The sequence below is a fragment of the Lactuca sativa genome, chromosome 9 (genome assembly GCF_002870075.4).
Source record: "Lactuca sativa cultivar Salinas chromosome 9, Lsat_Salinas_v11, whole genome shotgun sequence".
NCBI lineage: Eukaryota > Viridiplantae > Streptophyta > Magnoliopsida > Asterales > Asteraceae > Lactuca > Lactuca sativa.
Window position 1 is genome coordinate 193,519,993 of NC_056631.2, and position 21,127 is coordinate 193,541,119.

A 21,127-nucleotide genomic window follows, 5' to 3' on the forward strand; every position below is an offset into this window, starting at 1 on the left:
CTGCGAAAATCAACAAAAGAATGTAGTTTTGGTGATTTACCATATATCATCTGTAAAGTTGGTAGCTATTTTGGTAAACTCTCAAAAATTTTGCTTAAATCTTAGAGAATAATAAATTGGATTAGCCTTTTTCTCTATAAATGTGTAAATAATGAGATTAATTAAGTGAAGCGTGCATGCACTTTTGTCCACTTTGGTATATAGCAACATACTTTCACCATTTGACAACATGTTTATTAGATTTATATTAAATCATATTTGGTTTATAGAAACATATTTTCATTGGGTTTTCGTTGAACCAAAACGAAAACCCAACTGAGTAATCAATAACTTGAACCAAAATCGAATGTATTTTTAAACACACAAAAAAAAAACAATAATTGATTATTTTTTCACGGTTTAGATTTAGTTTTATCCCAAAACCAACCTATGCTCACCCCTATTAATTCATATATAGTTGTGTGTCAAAAAGAAACAACCCATTAAATAGTTCACAACATAACTAATGTCGTTACCATTAAAAAAAAGTACCGAATAAAATATTAGAAGAAAAATGGCATCACCACTCATAAAATTAACAAAATCATCCATAAAAAAGACAACAAAAAGAAGAGTTCATACGGGATAAAATGTAAGTAATAGCAGTAAAAGTATAACATTTTTCCTCATCTGCGTGATTTTATTCAGAAGCAAAAACAAAGCCCTCGTAAAAATCATCATCTCTCAAAAACCCAACCCAAATTCTAAACAAAACCAATATCATTCTGAATGTGATGGAGATGCAACACGTTGAGGCGAAGGCGAAGGCGAAGGGGAAGGGGAAGGGGAAGGTCCTGCTGGGGTTTTAGCACCTTCATTTTTAGATGATTTTGATGGGGAAGACCCTGAAGAATGAAGTGTTGACGAATTCACCCCTCCATATGGGAAGAGAGATGGATCGAGAATGGGTGGATTAGGTAGACTCATGCTGTAGTTGTATGAGTATCCCATCAAAGGATGATCATATTTACAAGTTGGCCCAAACTTGCAGATTCCATAAAGACTATAATATGAACACACTGCTTGCCCCTGCATTTTCAATCATCATTCATGTAAAATTGTTTTATAAAGGGTTCCCAACATTTAAAAAAAAAAAAAAAAACCTTAATTTTTTTTTCATATTTTGAAGTTATATTATGCAATTGTAGATATTTAAAAAAATGGTGACATTTTGCAAAATAAAATTTAAAAGGAGCTCATTTTGTGCTATGGGTAAAAAAGGAGTGGTCAATTTGTTAAATGTGGGGTTTGTAACTTATGTAGGGAAGTGTAAACATTTTTTTGTTTTATGAAAAGATAGAGATTTAAATGGGTCAACCGCATGGATCTAATATCATGTAAACGGGTCGACCCGTTATATGTAAATGGATGAGAAGTTACAGGTCTGAGTGGAAGGCCGAGTGGGCCCAAAGAGCTAGCAGCCAATTGAGCAATCTTTTCTTTGGGGTGATGATATTTGCAGTCGGATCCGTATTTGCAGTTTCCAGTGTGCATAAAATAACGACATTCTGGTTCTCCGGGCCGTTCGGGCAGATTACTAGAAGCAGAGGAATACGGCTGTTCGATGCTGCCCGGGCCACCATAGATGCTGCCCGAACTTACCGAGCTCAAACTTCCCTGACCAAAACCCAAAACCCAAAACCAAACAAACACCATATCAGATCAGACACAATATTTAATTATTTAAATCAAAAATATTGATCCAATTCCCCTTGGAATCATGTACGGTAACAGAATGGAATGGCTGATTCCATTGGAACAAAAAGAAGTTGTTTGGTTTGTCTGACGGAATGGAAATTTGATTCTTTCAATTTTGTTTCTTTTAATTCCTTGGCAGGGGTTTATTATAATGACATTAATCCTTTGTATAAATTTCAATGATTTTAAATTAGATTATGATTTATTTTCTTAAAAGGGAATATATATATATATATATATATATATATATATATATATATATATATATATATATATATATATATATATATATATATATATATATATCGTTATAAGATTATTTGAGTTTTAACGAGTTTTAATTATGTTTGAACTCTTTTTTTTATCTTTTTTAATAAAAAATTCACTAACTATATTTAAAAACATATGAAGTTATAACATAAAAAAAAATTATATAAATATTCATTCAAATACTACACGCTAGCCAAGAAAACGTGACAATGAAATGTAATGACTTTTTCCATTCCATTCCATTCCATCCAAACAAACTCTTTTAGAGATCAGAAAGTGAAAAAATCTTTAAAATCTTTAAATGTAATGTAATTTAAGCCTACTTTTTTTTCAACACCATATTTTCAAAACCCATAAACAAAGAACCTTGAAAATCATAAAACGTAACGAATCTTGAAGCCAATTTTTCTTTTTAGACACCATACTTTCAAACCCCACAAAAAATCTTGAAAAAAGACATTTTAGAGAAACTTTTAAGCCGATTTTTCTTTTTGAGACACCCTAATTGTGAAAAAAAGACATTTTCAGAGAATGGGAATTGGGAACTACACATTACTTTTAGACATCATACTTTTCATAACCCAAAATTTACATGAATTAACCTTACCATATAAGTGCTCCAACCTTGTGTGGGCCCAATCCCTTGAGAATGAGGAAGAACAATTGGTAAATAAGTTTGAGGAGTCTGTAAAAGAGGATCAGAAACATATGTTGCCCTAGGTAATGGCCATGTAGAAACACCATTCATAAGAGGTTGTGGTTGTTGTGATGAATATGGCAATTGAATGTTAGATCCATCCATTGATGGCTGTGGATGATGAAACTTGCATGCCACTCCAAATTTACAAGATCCAGTTCTTATGTAATGTGCACAAGCTTTTTCTTCCTAATTAAGTGTTCATAAGTTATAGATTAAATTATCATTTTAAAGAAAAATTAGAAATTGAAAATCAAGATTAGTAAATACTAAATAACAACCTGTCTCATAGGTAACCCAACCATGTTTAACATAACTGGTCCAGCACCTCTCCTATCACGAGGGTGATTGTATTTGCAGGTTGATCCATATTTGCAAGTACCCGTCTTTAGAAAATACTGAAAAAAAAAGATGTGAAATTACTTAATTATCCCTAACTATCATCGTCAATATGATAAAGGTTAAAAGTAGTATGAAGAAGAGACTTACCACACAGTCTGGTTCTCCAACTCTTTCTGGAAGCTCGCCTCCATGTTGAAGTTGATTGACCTAATTATGAAATCGAATTTCAGACATGAAGAACAACAATCGTTTTATTCCGATTGAGAAAGATAAAAAGGGTTTTTTTTTTTTTTTGATTACCTGACCAATGTGGGTTGGATGATTAAACCTACAAATGTTTCCATAGCCACACAAACCGGTTCTTAAATAAAATATACAATCGGGTTCACCAGGACGATCTGGGTAGGGCATCGATCCCGCCATGGCAGTTCCATCTTCTTTTCCATCTGTTTGAATTCTCAATCGCCTTACAGCTTCTATGATTTGAAGAATTTTAATAAAAAATCAGACACGCTTTGTAACAATTAAACCCCAGGATTGAAACAGTTCGTGATCGGAAAAAGACGGGTGTGAGAGATAAAGTAATCAAAATTATCGTACGGAAATGGGAATTGGGAGATAGGGCAAACAAACGGAGAAAAATTAGGGGGAAATGAAAATAGAACAGATAAAATTAAATTGTAACAGAGTAACGTCAGATATATATATGCAGAAACTGATGAATATAGCGTTCAAAGCATGATCGCGTTCTTCAAAACTAATGGGTTGCTTCGAAAATAAGCATTAGTAAATTACAAACAGAAAATGCTAATTAGAATTCGAAACAGAAGTGTATATGTAGAATTGTACCTTCGATGTTATGAACAGAAGAATTTGACGAAGAGTTGGCAACGCCACCGTTCCTCTGAACACGCCGATTATCCGGCATACCAATATATAGTTTTAAATACGCAAAATGGATTCAATTTTATAATTTATATAAAAATTCGTCGCACAGTGTTTCTCTGTGCTCTGTTTTTTTCTGTATAAACTAATCAAACCCAAACCGATGACCAAAACTCGCTTTTTGATCAAAACCCAGAAATTATAAAAAACGATTTCGTCAATGGATTTTAAAAAAGACGTCGATAATGACCGATTTTACCAAGAACTTCAAAAAACCATCGATGTTGATGATCATCAATCGTTTAGAAGAAAAAGACGAAATTGAATTGAAAAAATCAAAGAGAATCTCAAACCCAGAAGAAATTCATGAATGATCCATCAATGTGATGAATGAAAAATCTGACCCAAATATTCTTTCTTCACCTTTTCCATTTCGGTAATTTCCCTCAACTTCCCCTTCTCTCTCTCTTTCTATCTCTAACTTTCTCTCTCTACAAATTCTTGATTTTTAATTTTGGATCTCCTCGATCTCGAACAAGAATTTTCATTTTCTTCTAATTTTTATGTTTTATATAACTTTTATTATTATTATTATTATAAATCTTTTTCTATTATTATCCGACTCGTGTACGATTGGGAAATATTGTCGACTGTTAGTTGACTAAAGAGTCCTGAAAATCTAGGATAGAAGATATGGTATTTGAAGGGTAATTTCGTAAATTTAACCGCGATAAATACGGTATATTTTCTTTTCTGATAATACGAAAATAATTTTTTTATCTTGTAGAAAATCGTCGCCGTTGAAATGGCGGGAAAGTGGGTGGCGTGGAAGAGAAGTTCGGTGATCTTGACCGTTGAAATTTGATGAGGACAGATGTCAGAAGATCAAGGCCGTTCAAAAGTATAGGTTACGTGTTGCACAAACTTGTTGGTACTATTTTTAAAATTTCGATTTTTAGCCCCTTGAGTTAACGGTTTTGCAATAAACCTCCCCTACTTGGAAAGTTTCTAACAGTCTAGTCTCTGTTTCAATGTCAAGTTCACTTTTTCTGTCTACTATTAAAGCAAAAGATTAATGTTTTTCATGCAATGTCAATATAAAGAAATCTACTTTTACATCAAATTTTTATAGTTGACCACACATTGAGATCAACATAAAATAAATGATTATAATTGTTCTTTTAATAAAATAATATACTGTTTATCATTATATACTACTTTTATTAAAACAAAATAACTACAATATGCTCATAGTCATTTTATTAATTTTCAGTAGTGTGGACTTCGGTTTTTTCTATTTTTATTTCGTTTGTCACCAATAAAATTAGTCTTTTAGTTTCTACCCTTGCATAGGGGTTTACATCTTATTTCATAATTACATTATTTTTTTGTGAGACTTGTATATTACTATTGTTGTTATTGTTATAAACTGTTAATAATATGTTATGCTACTAAAACTTAATGATGGTAATAGAATGAAAATGAGAACTCTTAAATGTATATTAAAATATTAAATAGCATACTTAATTATTAGGTTATTCTAAATTCTTCTATGACTTTTATTTATGCAAAAATATTCAACAAAAATACATGTTAACTTTTAAAGATGTGAAATTATATAAAAACCTAAAATTAAAAGTTTTCAACAATTATTTGAAATAATTTTTTGATTAAAAGATTTTTGTTAAATTAAAATTAAAACAACATACTACCTATTACAGAACATTTTATTTTTCAATAATTCGGATATTTTCTTAAAAATTAAAAATTCATTTTTTTTTTCAAAAGTACACGGTTGAATCGTCCTTATATCTACTAAGTGACAAGAGAAACCAAATACATAGTTCTCTTTCTAAAAATAATTATAGGTAGTTGAGGGTATTTTCTCAAAAAAAAGTATAATACATTTATAACTTTATGTATCATTCATATATTTCTTAACTCTTCTATCTATAAAACACTTCATCAAAAGGCACTACTAAATGATGAATTTATTATGAGTTTTATCATATATATATATATATATATATATATATATATATATATATATATATATATATTAGGTTGGTACAAGGTCCAAACTCCATACATTCTAAACTCATTGACATCTAGCCTAGTATAAATATAATATAAAATTATCTTGAAAAATTAACTAGACCATTATGCCCTTTAACTATCATCAAACCTGGCCCAATATTAGACAAAAAGGACGAAATTGTTAACATCTTTTTAATTCATTGACTATTAATATGGTTCTATTAATTGAGGGATGTAAAATAAAGGTTGTGGTGTGGGACCCAGGGGTGTCGCGTGACGTTTCACGCTTTCTGTCCTTCGCTGGGCTATTACTAGACCACCTTCACCGGTTACGGCCGAAAATTCGCCACAGTTTTCACACCATTCTCAACAAATTTACTTATTTGCCCTTTACTATTTGTAAAATTAATATGCTAAATACTAAAAAGACAATAAAAGTAAAAAAGTGAAAAACAAATCATCTGTAAACGTAATAAATGAAAAAGAAACAAAATAGACAAACTAATATAAAACAGTCGATGACATTTGAATAATGTTACTTGCCCAGTTGCCTGCCTGTATGAAACAAGTTATTTGATCATATTGGCATATTGTTTGTTAGTTATGAATAGATAGTTGACTGAATTTAAACCGTTAATTTTAGATAAAAAAAAATTAAAAAAAAAATCATTAATGTAAATTGTTAATAGATTGATTTTGGGTCGAAAAATATGGATCTTTAACTTTGTCCTTATATTTAGATGTTATCTTTTGGTCTAGGTCACAAAATAATCTTGTTTTGTAGTTTGGGTTCATATTTGGTCTTGGAAAATCGACTTTAGCAATTAAGATTTTAATTTCATAAAAATATTATAATACCCTTACTTTTGTTATTGTTAGATTAAAAGAGAAACCAAACCATATCCCCATCAAAAACAACCTCCCCCTCCCAAATCGATACACAACTTTTGTCTATAGTGATAATGAATCGATCCTTATGTAATAAACTTCTTATTAGATCATGTGAGATGTCGGAAGAAACTCAAAAAAATGAGCAATTGAAAGCGCTCTAACTTAGAGGATGGTTAGTATTTTTCTAATATGACATGACATATTGAGCAAGTAAGTTTGAATAATTTCAAACAATGAGATTGACCTCCTTTTCTAGCAAGTTAGCTTCTGCTTCAAGTGGAAAGTGACATGTGATCAAAGGTGACATGATCAAATAGTTAGTTTGGCTTCATTGTAGCTTTAACTAGAAAGTGGTCTTGAGTCTTTAGAAGGAATCATACTAAAGATATAAAATGATGTGATCACCTTGTTAGTTCTTCAAAGCAACAAATATTCAAAGATGGTTTACAATATGAGACTAATATAACAACCAATTAAATGATAGGAGGTTGGCTAGCCTAAGCTTATATGACATTTCGAAACACATGATAACATAACTACCCTTATAAAACATCCCATAAGTCTAGGTAACATTTGTGACAATCATCATAATGTTTAATTTCATGTGGTATAACTCCATCAACCATTAATATAACAATCTTCTCATTAGGGGTTTTTATAATACCTATAATTTTGGGTTAGGTGCTTTAAGCCTTAAATAAAATTCCTTATGGAATAAATTAATTTTTAAAATAAAAATAAATGGAATAACTGATTTAAAAAATTTAGTATTAGTTAATCTAAAATAATTAAATTAATATTTTAATAAATTGTTAGGTGAAAGTTAAAATCAAAAAGATTAGGAATTAAGGAACGACACCTTATTAATTTTTTTAACTATAATATAGACTTAGTTTTTTAAAATTTTAACATTTAGGCTTAAAATTGATGGACTTGAAATGTTAAATGGAAGGTCATATTGTAACACCCATAAAATTCAAGCAAAATTAAAACTTATTAATACATTTTAAAACAATCAAGTTATTATGGTTTGTTTTCAAAATAATTTAGACATCAGAGTATCCCCATAATCAATTCATAAAACCATAAAATATGAGGAGCTATACGATCACGCATTTGCCTTCCTGCGATCATCTGATGTACCTGAAACAATAAACTGAAACTGTAAGCCCGAGAGCTTAGTGAGTTACCCAAAAATACCAACACCATACAAACATAACCATATCATATAACCAATACAGAACTGCATGCATCATGAGCCTTCAACATGACTGGACCACCTCGCAGGGCCTACAGCCTATCTGAACCGCTTCCGAGCCTTCGGCATGACTGGACCGCCTCGCAGGGCCTACAGTCCGGATGGACTGCTCATCGGGTATGTTGGCCTACAACACAAAGCAGGACCGCCTCAACCCAACCCCCAATCAAACAGATCTAATAGATCATATAGCACAACAACATCCTATAACCAGGACACCGACCTAACCAGGTCACTAAGCATAAACATAACCTCATCCTAACTACCAGGATGCAGATCTAACTGATCAACAAGAATAGTGTCAGCCTATCTACCTGGAGGCAGAACTAACAGATCACTAGTCCTATCAAATAGTATGCATAATGAGCATTCAGCCTGACTGGACCGCCTCGTAGGCCTTCAGCCTATCTGGACCGCCCTGGGTACGTTGGCCTTCAGCATAAAGCAGGACTGCCTCAACCCAAACATACACATACATATGCCGACATACTTATAACACATAATCAATCAACAACAAGCACATATCATACAACTCATAACAACGTATTGTAACTAAGATGTAATCAATAAACATATCATGCCAAAAACAGATACAATCCATAAGGGCCGGCCTTGGTGCCTTAGACCCTATTGATATAGTGAGGATAACTCACATGGCACTGTTGAAGTCACACGGATGAAACTCCAACTACTGGTTGACAGATTCCCAAACTACCAACATCAAACAACAACCAATTAATAATTGGGTTCCAAGCCCAAAGTCCAACTCACACTACAAAACCCAATAGTCAAGTAATGGGCCAAAGCCTAACACATGGCCCAATTTTCCAAATTGGGCCTAGACCTCTACATGGTCTTTCTTTAAGGCCCATCCCATTATTCCAGTCCAATTCCCATGATCTAGTATCACATAATCATGAAGGCCCAATTATGGCCCATCTATGGCCCAATTTTCCAAATTGGGCCCAAGACTCTTACATGGACCTTTCCTAAAACCCATACAATTATTTAGTCCATTTACTTATTCTTGAAAAGCCCATTAATAGTCCATTCACCAAAACCCAATAGGAAGGCCCAAATCAAGGCCCAAGTGAGATTAGGGCTTTCACATGAAATGATGATTAGGGTTAAGTGTTCCTACTTAACCCATTAAGGACTTAATCCATTAATTCGAATATTGCTTTTAGGTTAACTTTTGTCAATGATTATTATTTAATATTTCAAGTTTATTAAATAATTCTCGTGTGTGTGTGTGTGTCCCGACCAATTTCCTTCAAAATAAGGGTTTTATGCCATTAGGGTTTTCCAAACCCAAATTAGGGTTTCCTACCCAATACTAGCCCATTAGTCAACCAGTTGGGCTTTTAGGTCACTTTGGGCCTTATTGGGCCTATTAAGATTTTATTAAGTCAATTAGGGCTTTATTGGGCCCCAATAAGCCTACTAGAGTTTCATTAAGCTCATTAGGGTTTCAAGCATCCCAACGAATCAATACCACAATGCAAAGCACACCGCCACCCGACACGACGGCCGGTGGCGACAGCCACCACCCTATGGTGGTGGTTTTGACTTTCTTTCCATTATCCCATTTGTTACAATTACAATACTATCCAAAAACACACACATACATACTAATAATACACGCACACAACCACTAAAATACACACACCTACAGTGGTGTATGGCGGCAGCGGGGTTTTCCTCGAATCTTCGGCAGCAGCAACCCAAGACATGTACAATTTGTGAGATACAGCTGGAACTCACACACATCCGATACATAATACACTTCAGCCACCCTGGCGGCTCACGGTAGCGGCGATAGTAAGGAAAACGACCAGCAACAGCGGCGGACCTGGTCACCTCGAAACCCAACAGCAGCAAGACCGATCGGCCCCACCCACAACCATAACACCGACTCATCACTCTCCTCATGGACTCCGGCGTCCCACAGTGAACTCTTTGCTGCCTACAACATCCGACAGCGACGGTAAAGGACGGAAGAAATAGGGTGTGCGGAACCCAACCACAAACCACCACAACTTATACAGTCGCGGGTTTCTGATCTCCAAGGTTGAACGACGACGATGGTGGCTTGTTCGACGATAACTTCATCTTGTCAACGGTTGTTGCGGTGAAGGAAAATGGTGGTCGTACCCCCACCGGGAAGCGACCACATCAACAAATACCCTCGGTTCCACCGGCGTCGATGGTCCCCAGCCGCAGCAAGCATTGTCGTTGGTCTAGTCAGTCGGAAAACAAAAGTGAGAGGAGTGGTGGCGGCTGAAGAAGAAGGGGGTATAAGGTGATGGCGGATGGAACACATGGATAAGGTTAGGGTTAGGAGGCGGGTGATGAAATGAATATATACCGGCTCCCAAACATTTTATATACCAAGATACAGATCTAGTGAGCTGGTATTGGTGCCTTTGAACAACGAGTACAGTGAGGAAAACTCACCTCACAATCTGATGAATACATGAACAATACAATGCTCCAAATATCAGATCTATAGGTCACCTATTCAACAGATAGAGACCAAGGCTTAACTATAGCTCAAAATACCCAAAATACCCTTAAGTCAAACTTGGTCATCCATGGTCAACGTCAAAGTCAAAGACAACGGGTCAAGGAGTCAACTTGGTTCACTCAGCTGAGTACATGTGGCATACTCAGCTCCTACGATGGGCATACTCCAACTTTAACCAGAGTCGGGAGGTTGACCACGTACGCGTGACGTACACTGTGGTACGCACGACATACGCTTAGAATCTCCTTTCCTCAATAAGAGCTTAATGCATTAAGCTCTCACGTCCAAATTTCAGATCCAAGGCCAAAATACCACTAAGAGTCATAAAGTTTCCAACTTTATGATTTTGTATGCCCATTAAGTGCTTTATACACAAAATACCAACTTCTTAACACCTTAAGACCTTCTAGAGCATGCATAGGAAAAACTAAGCATCAAGACCACATTTTTATGACTCAAGACCCCTCATTAGGTCTAAAAGGAAGACTTATTCGACTAGGAGCATGCAATGCTCAAGAATCATCATAGTTGGGACCAAAAATGCCCTAAATAAAGAAATGGATATATCTACAAGATAAGATGATCAAGTTATGAGCTTTTTACCTCATGGAGATTTCGAGCAAGGAAATAATCTCATATCCAACTTACTTCTAAACTCCAAGGTTTTCCCACCACCTTCTTCTTCTTCAATAATACCACAAAACACAAAAGATAAGCTCAAGATGCACTCTTCTCACTTAGGGTTAGCTAGAGGGATGTTTTCTCAGATGGAAGCTGATGAGGAAGTGAGAAATTAGGTGATAATGATGCTTATATATGGGCCAAACCCTAAAAATTAGGGTTTGGGGTTTCTTTACGTACGCCCTGCATACACGGTGTATGCTTAGCGTACTACTGTGACAACCCGAAAATTTTCATCCAGTTCAGTCTAACACTTCATTAAAAGTCAAAATCATTGTTGTTATCTTTTAGCACAATTAGGAGTTTATTTGAGCATTCTGAGCCTTGTACACTCAAGGAATAAGTGTCGGGGTTTATCTGCTGAATCTATAGCTCAAAGAACAAGTCTCCTTGACCAGGAGTTCACGGCCACCACGTGGGAGTTTACGGCCATAAACTCCATGTGGGCCGTAAACTCCTCCTATAAGGTCAAGTTCTGGCCATTTTGTTCATTCCTTTCCTCCTCTTGGCCCAAATCCTCTCAAGTATCATTCCGATCTTCAAATCTTGTAAGTTTATTGTCTTAACTAGTTGATATCTTGCATGAACTAGTAATCTTACATGATTTCATCCATGAAATCATTCCATTTTGTAGATATTCAAGTTTTACCAAGAACACCAAGAACACACACTAGTGTTCTTGGCCAAAACCGACCATTCAAGCTCCTAGATCGTAAGTACTCTTGTTCTAACTCATTGTACACTAGGTTTATCATGTTTAGGGCTTAGAAAACATAAGGAATCACAGGATTCAAGGATTTTACGGCCAATACATGTTCTTGGGCCGTAAACCCCTTTTAAGGGTGCAAATGACACCCTAACACCTTAGTAAGCCTTGGATATTAGCATAGAACCTTACACCATTGAACTAAGGACTTCATTACACGAAATGTTACTTCATACCTTGAGTTTATGGCCGTAAACTCATGGGGAAGTGGTCCCCAGGCCGTAAACACCATACAAGGCCATTCTTGGACCTTAAACCCACCCAACCTCTTGTTTAGGCCTTGGAACACTTAACCACTTAAGTCATAATAGTTATAAGCCTCATTTGGTGACCCAATTGAGATTTTACGGCCAGGAGTAAACTCCCCTGGGCCATAAACTCCTTAAGGTATGGTCCATTGACCATAAACTCCCTTATAAGGCCTTGCACTCCTTTGTTGCAACCCGATAGCCTCCTAACACTTTGACCAAAGTGTTTTCCTCATATTAGGATGTTTATACATGTTTAATTAGTGTTATAATCACTAATTATATATATATATATATATATATATATATATATATACATATGTCTTCATATGTTATTAGGATCATTGTGTGTGTTTAAGTCTTCACTTGACACCGAAAACTTGTTCGACACTTCCATCCGATCCACTCACTGCAGGTGAGTTCATACCCCATAATTAACCTTTTAAATGTTTTGTAAATGTTTATAAATGCTTTATGGGGGGGGATACAAGTTGAATCATGCCAATTGTTATATCAATCACATGTGATTAATAACTAGCATGCAAATGGATTTACTATACGTTAACTGTTTTACCAAACAGATTTCTTCAAATGACTTTCTTAAAAGTTTTTACATGTTTAAAACTCTTTATCAAATTGTCTTACATACTGAATGTTTCTTTTCAAACTCTGTTACAATTGTGTTTCAAACAAAGGTTTCCTTATACTTTAAACTGTTCTTATCAAACAAACTGCTTTCAAACCGTTTTACAAACTGACATCAAGTAATTGTTCCTTATTTACTAAACTTTTCAATGGTTTTACAAAACTTCTTTTATACTTTTATATTGTCAAATGCATGCCTATGTATGTATAGTTATATAAGTAATGTTTAAAAGACTTAGGAAATCTAGCTCGCTTTATCTCATTTTCCTCGTTGGGATGTGGCTTTAGGGCAACGGTTATCTGTCCGAAGGTCGTCTAAATATTAGTTATATATTATGTGTACATATATAGACATAAAAGTCAAGGGTATACGTTCATGTTCATAAGTACAAGTCATATTACTAGTAAACTACAATAGGCGTAGTTTAGGAAGTTACTAATACTATTACTAGAACAATAAATCATACAATGAGTCAGTTCATACATGAGTCACTACTTTATAGATAGAGAGAGGACCCTCAATACAACTAGTACACACAGTTCATTACAATACAGGCTAGACAGAGAAAGAACACACAATACAGCTAGCACATACATTACATATGCATTAATACAGTTATGTGAGGCACTAAACGGAGCATGACACTACTTGCCATGGCCGTTTTTGTATCCAGAATCTCCTTAATTAGGGAGCGTATGAGTTTGCGTATAGATCTATACTGGATTGACTATCCTACACCTTGCTGCTCGCTACAGTGGGACTTGCAAGTCTACGGGTGCCAAATGTCATTTCTTACGGCGTCTTACATCGTCGTTTTACTAGAGTCGGTAGCAGGGCACAGGCCGATCACATGTTACTTTATATTACAATTGGTTTAAGGTAGTTAGTACAACAATAGTTACTTATTACAATACTACAGTACTATAATATTTTTCCCATTACATTCACTTCGTGAACATTCACACGATGCACGGTAATGTAAAAGCTATATTTTTGGTTAATGATAGTCAGATTTGGGAAAATACACACTCTTTCAAGAGTCACACATACATACTAGATGCCTTGGTAGAAGGCTACTATTAGTAGGAAGTATAGGGTTTTCTAGGAGGTTCAAAACTTTTGCATACTTACACTTCACATACTTACAAATACTTTTTACAAATTGAGACACTAAAATTCTTATGATCTCACCGGCTTTAAAGCTGATACTCTCTTTCAAAATAACTTGTATCCTCAGGTCAACCGTAGACAGGTACCGATGCAAGGTTTAGAGAAGATGGAGCTCGTTCAAGACTCATCTTTCATTTTGATTTATACTTTAGTGTCTATTAAACATGTCAGAACACACTTGTAATTAAAATTATACTATTAATGCAATGGATGATGTTGTTGCTTGTTTACTACTTTACATTGTTGTGATACATTACATGACGTCCTCCACCCCAGAACGTTTTCACCGTTCATGGTTTTGGGGTGTGACAACTAAGGTCCGCCTAGTACGCTCAGTGTACACAATGTACGCCCAGCGTACCAGGGCTTTGGCCAAAATCACCAAAACGCCACTTTGGGCCATTCTTGCTAACTTTCTCAAGCCCAAGGGTCAAACTGCAATATTCTTTCATACATAGGGTTAAAATTGAAAATACCTCATCATCGGGATGTTACATATATGCCCCGTGGAAACAAAAAAAGTTAGATGCAACAGGTACATTTCCACGGTCCGTGGAAATTCATGGGTAAAATTTCCACGACCGTGAAAATCTTTGACTGCGGGATTTCCTCAATTTTTTGTAACTTCTTCCTCCGTGATCCGAAAGCCATGGAATCTTGTCCGCACCTTCTAACTACCTCCCTAAGTGAGATCCTACCTCCAAAAGTCTCTGAAACATCATAGAATTGTACGAGTGAAATAATATCATGAAATATCCCGAAAACACGTAAAATGCATGGAGTTAAGCCTAAATGCATTGCAATGGTGTGGAATAAAGGTGAAAAATATGTGCACAAAATACACCTAACAATACTCAACCCCCACTTTCCCTAAAGTTGTCATTTCAAAACCCTAGCCACCTTGTAAGGTGCTTAAGCTGTTAGAGTGATTCTTGTGTCTTTTTGGTTCATTTTGAAGAAGAATGAGTCCATTAAAGAGGTTTTGGGAAGCTTGGAGCTGGTAGATCCAGACTTGGTTTTTGATCTTGCATCTTTTGAAGGTATAAAGCTTCAAACGTTATGGCTCCTTAGTGTAGATCTAGTTTGGGTTATGTTTTGGGCATGTTTTGGTCCCATGGATCGGATCTTGTGAGTAGAAGTTACTCCATAACCTTTGAGCATCATTTCTATTTCTGAGTTTGATAAGTCATAAAAATCGGATCAAAAGGTTTGTAGTCCACCCATGCATGAGTTGTTGGTCTTTTTATGAAGCTATGGACCTAGGGTTTAGTTTTGGGTCCTATTAAGTCATGCAAAAGCTTAAAGTTGTCGACTTATCAGTTAGGACCTTCCCAAGAGTTAGATATGTGAGTTGGATGTTTAGTCTTAGCGGGTTAAGAGTTTAAAAGTGAGTTTTGGCATCAGGGGGAGTACGCTAGGGGTAACCCCTGAGTACGCTGGGCATAGCGAGTTTGCCCCGTTTTCTTTTTTGGGAAATTTTAGTATACTGGGTGTAAGGATGGAGTACGTTGGGTGTATTCCCAGATATGTAATTGGGCTATTTTTTGGACTTGGGTTATTATGGGTTTTGGGCTAGGTTTTGTTGGGTCAAGTATAGGAAGGGTAAAATGGTCTTTTACCCTTAATATGGTAGAATATGATTTGGATCATTCATTATGGGTTATTACCCCGATTGTTAATTAGGAATGATTTTGGATATGTTCAATGTGAGGAACCCTTGTAGCAACAGCGTGTGTGTGATTCGATTATCTTCAGTTTGAGGTGAGTCTCCTCATTGTACTCGTGGGTCGAAGGCACCAATGCCGACCCACTGGAATGTGTTATGTAGGATGTTAGTTACCTTCGTGACTCTCGCATTGTGTGTTGGGTCGGGCCCATTGACATGCATATAGGGTTGGGCCCAATTGCATGAGTGGGCTAGGCCCATTTTATGACGGGCTAAGCCTAATTGTATGTTGGATAGGGCCTAATGTTTAGGAAGGGCTAGGCCCATTATTATGGTTTAGGCCCAATGTGCGGGCTAGGCCCAATGATATGTATGATATGTGGTATTTTGGGGGAACTCATTAAGCTTTGTGCTTACGGTTATGTGTTTATGGTTTCATGTACTTTCGGTTGCAAATGGAAGGGCTCCGCGTGACTGCACAACATCCCCCAATGTTTTCCATATTGGCTATTTATGATTTTTACTCTGATGCAAAATGATTTAATCACTATAACTGGTTTTTGAACAACTCAATTGTATGGTTTAATTGTTTTTAAAATGAAAATTTTATTCAGAATTTTTGGAATGTTACATTTCATGCATGTGTGAAATAAGGTGAGTTAATTATAGATTGAACATTGTTATTAAAGAGAAAAAAATGAGATGATGTGATTAAAACTCTAATATCTTATTATTGAGTAAAATTAGGTTAATAAACTCTAAATTCATATTTGAATTGAATAAATGATGTGTTATGGAAGTATTAAAAGTGATGGGACAAGTGAATATTACTTAAAACTTCAAATCTCATACTAAATATGAACGAGTGAAAGTAATCATGAAATTCAAACAAAGTTTGATGTTATTCTTAGTATCCTACCACATGGCTCGTGTGGACTTGGCCTAAAAAGAAATGATTTGTGTGACCCCTACAAAGTATATTGTTATTTTTTTGCATACACAGTCTTTGTGAAGGATATGCCTAAAAAGAACACAACTTGGGTGGTCTTCTGACTTCAAGTTTGACTTTAAACACTTAATATTTTAATTTGAATCCGGTTACTTCCAAGATTGATAAGCAAGACCTAAAGAAACTATTTCTAGCATGTTTCAAGCTTCATATAGCTATGAAAGTCTATGTACGACCCAAAGTTGAGTGAAATGTATAGTGGTAAAAGTGAAGTGCTAAGGTTGGCTTATGATGAGTTTATGATTCCTAAATTTATACATTAGCATAATGAATATGTTTGGAAGCTAGAGTGATAAAATGGAAATTAGTGAAGTGATTTGACCTAACTTCTCAAGGTGAGTACTTAAGGATTTTTCCTGTTATAAGATGCATGTTAGATGAAGTGGTATGAACACGCCGTAAGAAGGTGTATTTTCACAGTAAAAAAGAAAAGACAATGTACATCGCAGTGTCTACATGCCACCTCAATGATATATACTTATGTATAAACCGATTTTGATATTCTTAATGTTGGGATACTCATATAACAACGTACCAAATCAAACAAATAACAAAATAGCACAATGAGAAGAATTTGACATATAATGGTAATTAAAAATATATCTATTTGCATATACTTTATCATTTTATTATAAAATAAGATATCTGGATTACAATCATTAATGTCACTGATAACAAATTCAATAAATTTCTAGACCCGAAACAATAATTCTGACTCTATGACTAAAATAATCGATATATACTTATGTATATACATAATATAATTTTTAAATTTCTTTGAAATTCAGTATGTGGAAAATAAAAAAATAAAACTATAATTCTAAAACTTCAAAAAGAAAATTTAAATATTGCAATCGTATTTGATGCGATTTATTAGTCCACCATTCAACGCTAAAGTGCCCTTATTTACTCTATTATTAATTAGTATGTTTATTTGTAGAAAGACTTTCCACGTAGCATAATCTCATTGGCTGATGGTTTGACTAAATCTGGTGGTGGGACCAACTCTCACCTGCCAATCTTTTGTTGCGCATTGAAAGTGTGTCTGAACCCAAACAATAAGACTTGGACTTTGGTCCATGTCTATTTCGGGCAATCTTCTTTATCGGAGCTTGACACAAATTTGTGGTTGGGAACTTGTGTGCAAAACACGGTTGGAATTTAGGATCAATAGAATCAACATTAGTTATGTATTTTGTTCCATATTTTTTTACAAAAAAGTGGTTTTGTTGAGGTTGTATTTTATTCATATATGTCAGTTTGATTGTAATATTATTATATATGTTATTGGGTATTTCGGTTCTCTTCGGTTTGGTTTGGTATGACCTGAAAATCATTACTCTACAATTTTTTTATAAATTAAAATAATGTTTTATATTTATATCTTTCAAAGTTCAAACTACACACTTAGGTCTATATTTAATACACAGTTTAATTTGGGACCAAATCAAATTCTAAAACGAAATATGGCTTAGGAGAGATGATACATAATTACATATGTAACCAGAGACAGAAGCAACAATTCTTGATATGTTGGAATCACAATTGTTGTGAACCGATTATCTTTAGGTTTTGGAATGGTTTTGGAAGTATACTCGATTTCTAAATATTTTCTATTACAATCAATAAATTTAGCAGAACTTTTTTTGTTGAAATACCAAACAATAAAGAACATTAACTAAATTAATAAATTAGCATAAAATAGAGAATATTAATGCGTAATCTTGACTTGTGTTCAAAAAGTCTCTTTAAATAATAAAGATTGAAGCATTATCTTAGTAAGTGCTCTATGTTATTGTATTTTAGAACTCTAAAATACAAATTTTAGTCGGTTTCATCTCCATGACGAATATTTCAGAATATGAATTTACAACAAGGTAATGAATCAATCTCGGCGAGCACATTAGATAACGATTCCAAAAAGAAATAAAAAACTAGAATTTGTTTTCATTTGTTTCAAACTTTAGGAATGTGAATCGTTAAATTTCTTGTTCCATATTGGTCTCGATTCCATAGGTGAGTATGGGTGGTTATTTTGGTGTTGTTTATTTTTTGTCTATAGATCTTCTTGGCATTTTCTATCTGCGCCGCACAGACCACATCACAGACTGCTTGTTTTTTTGAAAACTGTAGACCTAAAAATATTTGCGCGTCCTCTTCTTGGCGCAAATGTGGACCAAAGTCTTCTAATATCTTCAGACATCTTCTAGCCTAAAAAAACATATATATTTATTTATTTTTAGTTTTTTTAATTTATATTTATTTCAACTTAATTAATGATAAACAATTTGAAAAAAAAAGTTAAAATACTTTAAAAAAAAAATGTTTGACGATACAAACATGATAGTTTTAACAAATTTATAACGAATGATTTATTATAATAATGGTTGTTGAAGTTGTTTATATAAATATAAAAAAAAAATCATAATATATTCTTATATTTTTTGTGTCAAATTTTATAAAATATGATATAATACAGTATCGTCAATTTTTTGAGAAAATATTTATGGTACATTTTTAATTAATTTAATCGAAAAAAAATTGAAGCTTGTTTCCATCAATTTATATATCAAATTCTTGGATTCCTAATTACAATGTTTAGGTATAATTTTACGACCAAAATTGTTGGTTTTTATCAAATATATACGTTAATATGTACCATTTTTATTTTTATTTTTTAAGCAATAATACATAAAAGTTGATCTAGATTTGTTAATTATTTATAACAAAGTCATAAAAATATTAGAAATCACTTTGAAGTTAAAAAAAATAATTTATTTAGATTTTAGTTTATTTTGATAACCTGCAGATGTTAAAAAAACAAATAGCCTTCTTCGAACTGCAGATATTTGGTCCACCTTTTCTACTGCAGAGGTCTACAGATATAATATGCAAATTGCGTCAGAAAAAACAAATAACACCTTTGTGAAAGTAGTTGCTCTACCTACGAGGGGGAGGGGGAAGATAATTAACATCTAGCTCCCATATTCTATTGCTATATGATTTTAGGACAAGTTGTTGTGTCTAGATGGCAGTACCGAATCCTGATATTCAACCCTATTTGAACTAATGGGTTGATTATTTTATTTATTTGTAGTTTTTTTGGCTAGGGTTTATGTTGTAATATGTGCATACAACATAACATATTGGCATCACTATCAAGTATCAACATCATATAAACCTATTAGGTTGCATATGTTGACGACATAATAAATAAATAGATAAAATGACAATGTGATGGTTGCAATTAAGTAAATGGACAATTAACGTGGGATTAAAAGAATTATTGTATCTATTTGGCAAATCCAAGGGTGGCATTCCCATGCCCTAGGCAATCTGCAAACCATTTGAATGCATAAGGCTTTAAGGTATTTAAGATACATATTCATGTCATTTGACAATCCTAAAAGTTTTTTTTCTCTAACAATTAGGATTTTGGCAGTGGCGGCAGATCGAGAAAGAAAAATCAAAGGTTGCATAATTTTTTTTAGGGTTTGTACTGCTAAAAAAACTCATTTTCGATGGCGGTTTCCATCTCAAAATCATCACTAAACCAACGAATTTACACTAAATTCACACGTATCAGACTTTGTGATGGATTTGTGACAGATTTCCGAGGGATTTGTGATGAATTTCGATGAATTTTCACTAAATTTATATTTGACGAAAAAATTTGAGGGGGAACGCGTGATTCTCCGTGCTACATACTAGATGTGCCCCTGAGTTTTGTTAGAACATCTTCTCTAAATAGATCAATAACCCTAATTCTTTTGTGTGCTTTGTTGGATTTAGTGTTTTATAAAAAAAAAAAAAAAAAAAAAAAAAAAAAAAACTATTGTACTGTTAATTATATTGTTAATTATATGTAAATATATAGGATAACACACAAAACACATTAAAATATATTAAATAAATAATTTATTTATAGTTTACAAATTTGTTATTTGCTAACTAGAATAAATAAATAAATGGTTATTTATTACTTATTAAACAAGCTAAATAAAATTATATATTTAATATAGACAATTAATTAATTAAATGTGTTCGAGTTATTTGACAGTTGGCATGAAAGGATTTTATAAAACCTTAATCTTCCTCCCATCCAAAGTACCAAAAACAGGTGCATCCTTTTTCTCTCCCTTTCTTGGTTGACGATTATAAGGGTGGAAGGAGTTTATTCTTCCCACCCCTCCCAACCCACCCACCACGTCATTGATACATCAACTTTTTTCTCTCCTCTAACTTTCACCACCCCCACCACACAACACATGAAGTAATTCAATCGATAACATTGCAG

General features: G+C 34.0%; 1 protein-coding gene across 1 annotated transcript; it reads right to left on the reverse strand.

The window, feature by feature from the left end:
- Positions 1 to 542: 542 nt before the first annotated feature.
- Positions 543 to 4,477, reverse strand: LOC111904966 (zinc finger CCCH domain-containing protein 3). The gene is made up of 7 exons (XM_023900654.3): positions 3,896 to 4,477; positions 3,347 to 3,522; positions 3,194 to 3,253; positions 2,986 to 3,102; positions 2,615 to 2,893; positions 1,420 to 1,656; positions 543 to 1,068 (listed from the first exon to the last, which is right to left on the reverse strand). The coding sequence occupies exons 1-7, from the start codon at positions 3,972 to 3,974 to the stop codon at positions 760 to 762; spliced, it is 1,257 nt and encodes a 418-aa protein (XP_023756422.1). The 5' UTR covers positions 3,975 to 4,477; the 3' UTR covers positions 543 to 759.
- Between the last annotated feature and the right edge of the window lie 16,650 nt (positions 4,478 to 21,127).

Bases quoted from the DNA above. Each gene is read 5' to 3' on its own strand.
- LOC111904966 (XM_023900654.3), bottom strand. From the start codon at position 3,974: ATGCCGGATAATCGGCGTGTTCAGAGGAACGGTGGCGTTGCCAACTCT. The intron at 3,523-3,895 runs GTACAATTCTAC...TTCAAATCATAG, and splicing joins TTCTGTTCATAACATCGAAG to AAGCTGTAAGGCGATTGAGA. The intron at 2,894-2,985 runs GTTGTTATTTAG...ACACTTAATTAG, and splicing joins TTGGGTTACCTATGAGACAG to GAAGAAAAAGCTTGTGCACA.